The sequence below is a fragment of the Oncorhynchus nerka genome, linkage group LG27, assembly GCF_034236695.1.
Source record: "Oncorhynchus nerka isolate Pitt River linkage group LG27, Oner_Uvic_2.0, whole genome shotgun sequence".
Classification (NCBI taxonomy): domain Eukaryota; kingdom Metazoa; phylum Chordata; class Actinopteri; order Salmoniformes; family Salmonidae; genus Oncorhynchus; species Oncorhynchus nerka.
The window spans coordinates 21,978,675-21,990,871 of NC_088422.1; the positions used below are offsets into that span (position 1 = coordinate 21,978,675).

The 12,197-nt window shown below is 45.6% G+C and overlaps 1 protein-coding gene across 1 annotated transcript in view; it reads right to left on the reverse strand.

The window, feature by feature from the left end:
• pcsk5b (proprotein convertase subtilisin/kexin type 5b) overlaps positions 1-12,197 on the reverse strand; it is a 65,764-nt gene that overhangs the window by 505 nt on the left and 53,062 nt on the right. The window contains exons 21-32 of the mRNA XM_065011457.1: positions 10,346-10,448; positions 9,104-9,240; positions 6,280-6,480; positions 5,678-5,746; positions 3,009-3,051; positions 2,770-2,915; positions 2,456-2,659; positions 2,230-2,313; positions 1,772-1,967; positions 1,318-1,532; positions 856-1,098; positions 103-336 (exon numbers count right to left, since the gene is read on the reverse strand). Of these exons, the coding sequence (XP_064867529.1) occupies positions 103-336; positions 856-1,098; positions 1,318-1,532; positions 1,772-1,967; positions 2,230-2,313; positions 2,456-2,659; positions 2,770-2,915; positions 3,009-3,051; positions 5,678-5,746; positions 6,280-6,480; positions 9,104-9,240; positions 10,346-10,448 (1,875 nt within the window). The remainder of the gene's footprint in view (positions 1-102; positions 337-855; positions 1,099-1,317; positions 1,533-1,771; positions 1,968-2,229; positions 2,314-2,455; positions 2,660-2,769; positions 2,916-3,008; positions 3,052-5,677; positions 5,747-6,279; positions 6,481-9,103; positions 9,241-10,345; positions 10,449-12,197) is intronic.

Genomic DNA, 12,197 nt, shown 5'->3' on the forward strand with positions numbered 1-12,197 from the left:
TCATGTTCATTACGAACAAAACCATAAGAAAACAGACAGAAACAGGGAGAGACTACTTGGACATTTTCATTAATTGTAAGTCAGTGCTGACGGGTGACTCACTGAGCAGGAAGGTCTGCGGGTTGCAGCTGAGACAGTGCTCCTTGGTGGGCCCTGAGCAGCGGTGGCAGAGGGGGTGGCAGGTCTGGCAGTCGCCCTCCTCATCTTTGTAGGAGCGCAGGGAGCACTGGCTATAGAAGACACAGTGGCCAATGGAGTCCTTTCGCATGTTGGGCCCACAGCTGAGGCAGGACGAGGGCTCGGGACCTGAGCAGGTGCGACACGACCTGTCGCAGTCTGAGAGACAGACGTCACATCTGTTAGACACAGCCTATCCGTTAGACACAGCCTATCCGTTAGACACAGCCTATCTGTTAGACACAGCCTATCTGTTAGACACAGCCTATCCGTTAGACACAGCCTATCCGTTAGACACAGCCTATCCGTTAGACACAGCCTATCCGTTAGACACAGCCTATCCGTTAGACACAGCCTATCCGTTAGACACAGCCTATCCGTTAGACACAGCCTATCCGTTAGACACAGCCTATCCGTTAGACACAGCCTATCCGTTAGACACAGCCTATCCGTTAGACACAGCCTATCCGTTAGACACAGCCTATCTGTTAGACACAGCCTATCTGTTAGACACAGCCTATCCGTTAGACACAGCCTATCCGTTAGACACAGCCTATCTGTTAGACACAGCCTATCCGTTAGACACAGCACTATCACTTCACAAAATAAATGCCTCCTATGGTAGGTCATGAGACGATCCAATTATGGTAAAATGAGTTGTGTGTATAATCCCAGTACCCTGGCACTCGAAGGTGGCTACGTTGTGGTAAGTGTCTGAGGGACACTGGGACAAGCACTCCCCGTTGTAGCGCACTGCCGCGGGGTGCCTGCACATATCACAGTCGTCTGAGTCAGGCCCGTCACACGACGCGCAGTCGGTGTGACAACGCACACACTCCTTCTGCTCCTCGCTGGGGAAGAAGCCCTCTGGGCAGTCATCTACACACTGGTCCTTATGTAGGAAGTAGTACTCCTCACACTCTGGTGCAGAGACACAGGAAGAGAGAGAATGCTAAACACAGATATAAAATGACTCCTATTGGTACACTTAATTTGGCCGCCATATTGAATGTCATGACTTTTTATGGCTGAGTAGAGGAGATTAGAAAGAAAGTGGATCTTTTCGTACTGTGGCTGACGTCCCCGCCACCCCCTTTTACCCTGACCCCTCCACCTCTGCCCCCCTTGCAGCAGCCTTACCCTTACACAGGCCGTCCTGGCTACACTCTATGCAGTCGGGTGGACAGCGTAGACACTCTCGCTCATTGGGGTAGTGCCCTTCGGGACAGTGCCCTCTGCAAGAGTGCTCCAGGAGCAAGTACTGGGTCTCACAGCTCAGGCAGTGGGTGGCGTTCCCCATGCAGGAGGCACACTCTGGTGCACAGGGCTGGCACTCGCCCCCCTTAGGGTAACCCCTGCACATAGGACAGGAGGGGAGAGGTGAAGGGGGTTTTACGGAACTGAACATGACTGCAAGTGGGGAGAAAACTATTCTGATGGCATGATTACAACAACAAAAAAGACACCTACAGCATTCTAGTTGGAGCGTGTGTGTAAGAGTGTTCTGTGTGTGTATATGCATATGTGAAAGTCACAGATCAGTTTCAGGGGGAAGGGATGGAAAAATGGGGAAAGATTGATGAGTAGATCTGACCTCTGGCACTCGGGAACACACTGGTCGCCCTGCAGGTAGAGGTGTGTGTGTCCAGTCCGGCACCTCTGGCACTGATGGGCATCCTGGCACAGAACACAGCCTGGCAGACAGTCGTCACAGTGGCCCGACGTGGAATTGCCGAAAGTACCAGACGGGCACTTTGCCACACACGCCTGGCGGGCCATCAGAAAGCGCTCTACAGAGCCAGACAAGCAGGTGTCACCATACGCCACGTTTGGATTATTCTTCAATAAAGTCTAGTATTTTCTAAATGGAAAGTGTCACGCTTCACCTTCACAATGGAAGCACACCATAAAACTACAGTAAAGAAGATTTAAGAATGACTAAAACAGGTGAAAGCAGATCAATTACACAAGCAAACTCTGGCAACTACCCCAGGCCGAGGATAGAGGAGAACACAGCACTCAGATACTAAATACCATGTACTCAACTCTTACCTGTGTCGCAGGTGTTACACTGTTCCCTCCCAGAGCCTGCGCATGTCTTACAGCTGGAGTGGCACTGCTCACATTCCCCCTGACCTGAGCAAATATTTGTTCAAATAGTGAGACTATATTGCACTAGACAACCTTGGCAGGGACCAGATTTGGCCCACCAGTTGCACACCCCTGAACTTATATGAAATGTTAGTTAAGTAAGTATGAAGGTCAGATGAGGCCTTACTGTTGAGGAAATGTTTGTCAGGGCAGGAAGCGGAGTGGTTGTCCACACACTCTCCGTCCTTCAGAGTGAAGTCATCCTCACATGAGTCACAGTCGTCATAGTTGGGCCCGCCGCACGTCCGACACATACGATGACATGGTTCGCATTCCTGACTCTCCTCGTCGACAAAGAAACCCTCCTTACACTGCTCCACACACTCTCCGTCTGGAGACACACACACTCGTTTAATACTCAACGACATAAAGTGTGTGTTTTACCAACTGACTCAGTGGCACAACCCAGAGTTGAAATATCAACTGCATGAAAGGTCCTACCTGAAACATAGAAGCCCTCCTCACACCAGTAGCACTGGGACTGATCACAGTTGGCACAGTGGCTGTCTTCACACTTGGCACATGTCATGGTATCAATAACACTGTAGGTCCTGTCTGGGCAGCTTGTGTGGCAATCAGGCCCGAACCTCCACAAAGACAGAGAGGTGAGCCACAGCACAATATCTCTACAGGCTGCAGTGTAACAGTAAGAAAGATGATTCAACAAGAAATGAACTTACTGATAGTACTCCTTTGCACAGGTGACACATTGCTTGGGGTTTTCTGTATGGAGGAAAGGATTGGTGTCAATCATTCATCCAAAAGTCAGTTTCACTGTCCATCTCATTCCTCACCCTGGCAGTTACTGGGTGCATCTCAATAATGTGGTGGATTCCACTATCAGTCTTCTCTTCATAATCTGCACTGAGCCGAAAACATTAGGCCAGGTAAAGGCAATATGGTGGAAAAGAAACTTCCTGGGAATTTGCTCTCACCTGTCCAGTTTTTCACATCAGTGAATGTGAAGGCAAGAAGACGAAGAGAGGAAGCCACTCCACACGATTAAGACATAACCAACAGCTATCATTTGAAAGGTTCCCTTTTCATGCCAGCAGATGGCAGCCTAGCATCAGACCAGGCTGTCGCCACTCCTACACCTATCTGCCCACTGTGGGGATGAATGGGATCCACTTGAACATATCAATGCAGCCTAATCCAATCCAAACTATTCTTTCCACATTTCATATGCGGAGTTCACCAAGGTCAAACTAATCACAACCAGCTCAGCCCACAGATATCACAATAAAAGCAGAGACCCCTTTATGAGTTCATCTGTCTCAGGACTGTTGCAATTTAAAGGACTAGATGGGGACATGTAAGAACAGGGCGTACAGTCATATTTACTGACCCTAATCGAGACTGTTAATGACAACCACTAACCAAAACCATCCAACCTAATTCCCCTCCAAACCATCAGAGTTGTCCAGGAAACGCCTATCCCTGTCATCCCCTCAGCTCTCAACAGCCAAAACATCCCAGGGGGAAAGACAGGAGCAACAAAAGCTCATTCTTCAGCTGTGCCCCATGGGGCATTCCTGGGAGACTCTTCCCCCAGCGCAGCACCACGCAGCTACACGGCTAGGCTAGCCCAGCCCAGGCCTCCCAGCACCCACAAGCCTCTACCTGCGAGAACAATTACTAAGAGAAAGAGCGGAGGGGAGAGACAGAGAGAGAAAGACAGGAGAGCAAAGAGCCGGAAATCAGGCCTTCAGGCCCTGTCTATTTCACATCAGGGGAAAAAACACCTCATATAAATATTCATGGAGCATGCCAAGATGAAAACTTCCACAGCTTTTCAAAACATTACACACACATACACACAGACACACATCCACACACACACGTGATATGGCACATTCAGTAAAAGTCACACAAACACAAGCTACATAATCAAAGTCTCTGTGGGGTTGGTTAGTCGATCCCTCTGGGGAACAAGGGAGATGAAGTTTACAAGAGACCCAAAAGACTTCATTATGTGACTCCCGTTTCAGGTGCTATCGCCCCTTACAGAGCGGGCTGGGAATAGAATACAGAAATAGACTACAGTACTGTGCGCTCTGCTCTACGAGGTGTATGGAGTGTTTTTTAAGTCATGAAGACCTGTGTGGCCTGAGGGGGCCTGAGGGAAGGAGTTAGTGACAGACATCGGGGAGAGAAATTGTGTGGAGATTTAAGTACAGAGAGAGAGAGAGGTGATCTTTCACAGTTTGGAGAGGGGGGGGGGGGGCTGCTGCTGCTATCTCTTATCATGCTCAGTCAGGCTGTAAGGGATCGTATCATGCTCTGTCAAGCTATACGGGATCTTATCATGCTCTGTCAGGCTGTAAGGGGTCTTATCATGCTCTGTCAAGCTATACGGGATCTTATCATGCTCTGTCAGGCTGTAAGGGGTCTTATCATGCTCTGTCAGGCTGTAAGGGGTCTTATCATGCTCAGTCAGGCTGTAAGGGGTCTTATCATGCTCAGTCAGGCTGTAAGGGGTCTTATCATGCTCAGTCAGGCTGTAAGGGGTCTTATCATGCTCAGTCAGGCTGTAAGGGGTCTTATCATGCTCAGTCAGGCTGTAAGGGATCTTATCATGCTCAGTCAGGCTGTAAGGGGTCTTATCATGATCTGTCAGGCTGTAAGGGATCTTATCATGCTCTGTCAGGCTGTAAGGGATCTTATCATGCTCAGTCAGGCTGTAAGGGGTCTTATCATGCTCAGTCAGGCTGTAAGGGGTCTTATCATGCTCAGTCAGGCTGTAAGGGGTCTTATCATGCTCAGTCAGGCTGTAAGGGGTCTTATCATGATCTGTCAGGCTGTAAGGGATCTTATCATGCTCTGTCAGGCTGTAAGGGATCTTATCATGCTCAGTCAGGCTGTAAGGGGTCTTATCATGCTCTGTCAGGCTGTAAGGGGTCTTATCATGCTCTGTCAGGCTGTAAGGGGTCTTATCATGCTCTGTCAGGCTGTAAGGGGTCTTATCATGCTCTGTCAGGCTGTAAGGGGTCTTATCATGCTTGGTCAGGCTGTAGGGGGTCTTGAAGGAGTCTACATGCACTTGGTTTTTAGCGCCACACTGATTGCTCACTTTATCTCCGACATTTTAGCCGATGGCATCGCGTTCCCGGAACAATAATCTCAAAGTCTGCTGCTTGTCTTTTAATTCTGAGGAATATAATTACCAGAAGTGGGGAGGCGGGATGGTGAGGAAAGACATTCCGCCCACGATTAATAACATCTTGCGTGGGCCTGTTAAGATTTGACTGAATAAAACAGAATAATGCTGATGATGCATACCTGGTGTTCAGTTAGGGTACAGGAAATGTCTGTAGTGGGGTTCGAAAGTAGATTTGAATATACTTACTCTGCAGACATTTCTTACAGCCCTCCTCACAGGGCAGACAATCCTCATACTCTGGGTCCTCCACCTCACCTGTAGGATAGGTACATCATACATACATCACACACATTAAAGACTAATGGATCTATCAACACTGGCACCACAGCAGCCATTCAATACATTGCTTTAAACTTTGCTAGTGTGGATATTGGAGTCATACACACTCATTGGACTATCAGACGCATAGTTACATTCATACCAATGCTATCTATTACCATCGCTGGATGGGAGACAGAGGTGAGATTGGGGTGTGGCGGCTTTACAGCAGCACTGAGAGGGGAAGGTGTTAAATGCAAAGTGTTCTGAGGCGTGAGCTGTGGCAGGCTGCAGGGCCGTGCAGGGGATCAGTTTGGACATGTCTGACACATATGATAAAACTTTATTTTCATCCTCCCCTCTCTCTCGTTTTAGCAGTTTTCAATCATGTCTCCCTCTCAAACATTCTCTGTCTCAGACTCAATCTTTTAAATATATTTTTTTAAACGGTAGTGTGGTAGAGCACAGAGGACAAAAGGAGATGAAAGGGGGGGGGGGACAAGTTGTGTGTACTTGGTGGGGTGTCTCACCTTCGCCACACTCCAGCGGGACACACAGTCCGTCTCGGAGGTAGTGGGAGGGGCTGCAGTGGAGGCAGCGGTCGACGTCGGTGCACACAGTGCAGTTGACGGAGCACACCTCACACCGCTTCCGCCAGGAATGGAAGAAGCCCTCTGGACACACGTCACGACACTCCCCTCTATAGTGGTACCTGTCTGTCTGGAACTTGTCTTGGCCAGGCAGAGAGACAGACACAGTCAGTTTCATTGGCAAAAACACCAGTACAAACACACAGACAGTGAGTCAATGGATGAAACAGACAAAGACCTACTAAGATCGTAATGTTGCTGCATTGAACTTTGTCATTTCCTTTATCTTCAAACGATTCAGACAGGAAATACACAGCTTCGTAGCAGTACATCCTAAAACAGCTCCCTGGGCGCCTAGTGTGGCAGCCCCCTGCAACTCTCTAAAACCTCTATACTGTATGTATGTGTCTTTTGTAACGCCGGTGCGTTTTGGACTTCTAATCCCTTTTAAACATTGTGAGCTACAGACTCCTGGGTTGCACCATTGAATTTGTCTATATATTCTGCATCCATAGAAACCAACCATTAGTCTGTGTATCATGGACGGTGTTTGTGAAACAAGGGCGAATCCTGAAGGAGCCCGGGCCCGGTCTTTTAACAAAAATATCTCTAGAGTCCTAATGGTTCGAGTAACAAACTATTAAAAGCAATCTATTAAAGCTGAGACTCTCACGAAGACGCTCATGTGACATGTTTTGCTCTATGACACTCACAATCTACACAACAGTCATTATAATGCAAGGGGTTCTTCGACATAGAAGATCATAGTACATCCCTGGACATAGTGTATGTAACACTGTAATAAACTCACATAGGCCTCCCGAGTGGAACAGCAGTTTAAGGCACTGCATCGCAGTGCTAGAGGCGTTACTACAGACCCGGGTTGGATCCCGGGCTGTATCACAACCAGCCTTGATCGGGAGTCTCATGGGGCGGCACACAATTGGCCCAGCGTCATCGGGTTAAGGGAGGGTTTGGTCGGGGGACTTCACTTAGCTCCTCACACTCTAGCGACTCCTTGTGGCGGGCAGGGCGCCTGCAGTGTGTTTCCTCCGGCACATTGGTGCGGCTGGCTTCCGTGTTAAGTGGGCGGTTGTTAAGAAGCACGGTTTAGCGGGTCATGTTTCGTAGGACACATGACTCGAGCCTGTTGGGGAGTTGCAGCGATGAGACAAGATCAAAATTGGGGAGGAAAAGAGGGTAAAAAAATATATACAGTACCAGTCAAAAGTTTGGGAACACCTACTTATTCAAGGGTTGAGTAGGTGTGTCCAAACTTTTGACTGGTACTGTATATATAACACTTAAAATAAAAAATTATAAAAAACTCTCATAGTTGCTTTTACAAACTCCACACAGTTGTCACTGACTAGTTAGATATATATTTCCCAATGAGAAAACTATTTCTGTACTTACAGCATTCATATCAATTCATTATTGCTGGGGTCTCGGGACATGTAGGGTTAAAAGCGGCAGTCAAATTTTGGTTGGACCTTGTGTGCAATTGACCAATACAGTGATCTTAATATATTCCAATCAGAAGTAGGTCGAAAAGTAAGGATCTTTCTCAATTACTTCAGCATTTCTCTTTCTAAGATTTATCCCACTTCCTTTATGCATTCCCCCCCCCCCTATTCCCCTCCTTTCTCCCCTTCCTTTCTTTACATCTCTACACTAATCTAACAACATCTTTACTTGTTTCTCGGAGAGCAATCATATCAAACTCTAGCCTATATTCGTCAATTATGTGATATCTCATTTAAAACATACATTACTCCATCAGGAGTGAGATCATGTCAGTATTCTGAGGCAGTGGTTCCCAAACTGTGGGGAGCGCGAGGGGTCAACATGGGGGCACAGAGGTCCGGCTTTAGACTTACTCTTGAAAGTTGTAATAGTAGAATTCACAAGGTGCAATTTTGAAATTGGGTAGTGCATCATCAGTTCCTCTTGTCATGTTAGTCATTGCATACATTGGAAAGCTATTTATAACTTGAAATGTCCAGATCAACTAGCCCATGCCAGCTAACATTTTGTATAGCCCATTTCTTTGTTTTTTTAGCCCATAGATATTGCTGTAATTTTTTTGTCACTCAAATATCACATGAATACACATTAGACGTGGCAAAATTTATAGAAGTGCAAGAAAATCTCCTGTAAAACCGGAACATTTTCTTTGCACCCAATGACAACATGTGTTGAATTGCAGAAAATAAGCTCTAATCTGCTAAATTCTCTCCACCAACAAGAGGGGTGTAAACAGTTTGTGTCATGAACTTGTGCCTGTAGAAACAGTTGTGGCGCATGCGCAGTGGGGGCTCAGGATGTTCCCCAATGCCGGAAGCCCCCCTCCTCCAAGAGTGAAAAGGTTTGGGAACCCCTGTTCTGAGGTACTATGAATATAAGAGAACATCTTTGGAAAGCACATGAAATAGACACTGGGTCATGGAGTTATTGTTTTGTCTCCTCAAATTCCAGAGAGACTGGTTTGAAACGGAAGCACATTTCTAACTAATTGAATGTGTCTGTGTGCACGTATTGATAGGGTGCCAGCTGCATAGAAATCTGGTGTTCATCTGCTCTCTATGCAGTCTGGCATGTGTGTCTTTCAGTCAGCCCTTTGTGTGGCTAGAGTCAGTATTACAGTGTTGACAGAGATAATACTTTCTGTCACATACTGTAAAAACAGAGCTATTACCATCGATATCATGTTCTCCATTGATGTTGTGGGTGCTTTATTATGACTAAGAACTGATGATTGTACCTTTGTCACAGCTTGTGCAGTTGTCAGGTCCTCCATCATCACACTCCTGGCAGGTGTGGTGGCACAGGTGGCACTGCCTCTCCATGGCATAGCGCCCCCCCTGGCACCGGATTACACACTGCCCACCTTCAAAATACCTGGGGGGTTATGGTTGAGAACACACATCGCTTATGCACTGGTTTTCATGACTTTATTACATCAGTATAACATAATACATGTTAAGAATTAACATTTCATGTATAATTAATGTACACTATAGACAATATACACACATTATCTATGAGAACACTGCAAACAGGGCATTACTGCTACATAGAGCATTATAAAGGGTTAATGAATGTATTCATTGTAATACATAGTATGAAGGTGTTCCATAAATACTTGGAGTGTTTTGATTGAAGGAGAACCAGAGTGGAAGAGTTAGTTGGACTTGATAAGGCAATGGCATAAAGTCAGCAAAGGTTATACATCCAATTCATGTTTTCTAACAGCTGTGATCCGATCTCTTCATTCATTCATAATAAGCTTGAATAATTCTGGTTGTAATAACACTCTATAACGTTTATGATGAGGTTATAGATTGTGATATATGCTGCATAATAGTTATCGTTACTCATTGTGTATCTATTATTACGTGTTTTACTTTTCTATTATTTGTCCATTTTCTTCCTCTCTGGATTGCTGGGAAGGGCCCGTAAACTAAGAATTTCACTATTAGTCCACACCTGTTGTTTATGAAGCATGTTGACGAATAAAATCAGATTTTTGGATTCAAATCATATACACAGTTAACGTAAATGGTTACCTTGAATAGAATTTCAATACTATTGACATGGAAAGTATTTTGTATCTACAAGGCATGATCATCATTCATTAATATGTTTATTTCATTTAGTTTTGTCGTGGCTTAATCTCGGTTACCCAGAAGTAAAATAATTGTGAAAATTGTCACTTCCCATTTACATGCGAACCTGTCCATGAGAGATTAGTCATGGCTGAACTTCCAAAGCAAAGTTTAATCAAAGAACATTGTGATGATAAATATCATCTCACTGACATTCAGTGGATCAAACGGTGCTCCAGGGTCGTATTCACAAGGCACCTAACAGAAGAAAACTGAAACGTAGAGGGACTGTCTAAACAGGTCCAATACAAGACCCTTTTTCTGTTTTAGTTGCCATTTTGTGACGATGTGCACTATTGAATACAACCCATTCTAATACACTTGTATGTCTGTCTTACCTACTGGATGGGCAGCTTATGCAGTCCTCCTTCTCAGGACCTACGCACTTATAGCAGGTGGCATAACACAGGTGGCATTTCCCATGCCTGCTCAGGTACTCACCTGAAAACAGAGGGAGAATATACTTACACAACCCTACTAGGACTCAGGTCTCACACAACTGACACATCAGTGGTCTGATAAATTTCCTTTTCATACTACTGAGCTGAGCAGAGCCGAGCCGCACTGCACTGGCCTGGTTATGCATCCACCATAGTTGAAGCCACCTTCAACATAGGCACCAGGACAACATATCAAATTATACCATTATTTTGGTCAGGTGAGGTCAACACTACTAGTACTACTACTACTACTACTACTACTACTACTTCTCATGCAGATTTTTAAAAAAACTCTTAACGATTCTGCTGGTGAGTTTTTTTTCAGCATTGAAAAGAGATTTGAGGAATTAACATTACCTACCCCCTCCCCCACCATAATTTCTATCAACACCCCCCACCCCACCTACATGTACTAGGACATGACTGACAGAGGGTGGGGGTGTCACAGCCCTCCGAGGGTAGCAGTGCGAGGTCGCTGACTGTGGGCTCTGGCTTTCTGTGAAAAGCCAAATTGTTTTCGCGGGCAAAACAAAAGCATCTCTTTGTGCTATCAACACAACGGGCAGATGCTCCCATTCAGACGAGCCTGGGCTGCCGCCATTCAAATAGCCCCCCTCTCCCCAAAACACAGAACGCAGGGAGAGAAACAAAACTCGACAAAAGACAAACGACTTCTGAATAGAACAGCTCAAAGGATAGAGTGAGGAAAGAATGTGTCACTTGGAGAGAGCCGGAGCAGTGATGGACTTGGCTGACCTTGAGGGCAAACTGACAGCAGGAAAAGCATTTTACACTGCCTGATATGGACTCTGGATACCAGACCTGGTTGATATTCATTAGTGCAGTGTTTCCCAACGGTATACATTTGTCTGTTGTAGCCCCTGACAATATGTACCTGATTCAGCTTGAGGGCTTGATGATCAGTTGACAAGTTGAATCAGGTGTGCTTGTCTGGGACCACAATAAAAATGTGTATGGTTGGGGGTAATCGAGGACCGGAGTTGGGAAATACTGCATTAGTGCATGCCTTAGCAAAACGTTTTGCAATAGAAAACAAAATGAGCGTTTCTGGTGGTCAGGTATTCTCTCCCTGTTTCAGTACATTTTCTTCCATTTGGTGCCTAATTAACATTACCCTGGGTTCAAATAGTATCCATTTTCTTTCAAATACCACAGTGGTGCTTGATTGAGCTTGCCTTGCGCAACAGAACCAACCCTGCCCATCTGGCATGTCAACCAGGCCCATTCAAATATCAGTGTTTTGAAAGAAAACAAACTGTTTGTACACAGGGTCGAGTCCAGTATGAAGAAAATGTCTTGAAAACGAGCAAGTACTACTTGAATTTGTCCAATAAGAAACAGATTTTTATTTACAAAATGATATCTGTCGCAATAACGTTTTGCTTGTGTGCCCTACTGAACAAGACCCAGACTTGCTGGATATTGACTGGGGCTACAATGGTATTTGTTCACTATGCATAATCACTACAAGTATACTGTACATTACTGCATTCATTAAGACCAGTAGTACTACATTCATTAAGACCAGTAGTACTGCATTCATTAAGACCAGTAGTACTGCATTCATTAAGACCAGTAGTACTACATTCATTAAGACCAGTAGTACTGCATTCATTAAGACCAGTAGTACTACATTCATTAAGACCAGTAGTACTACATTCATTAAGACCAGTAGTACTACATTCATTAACACCAGTAGTACTACATTCATTACGACCAGTAGTAGTAC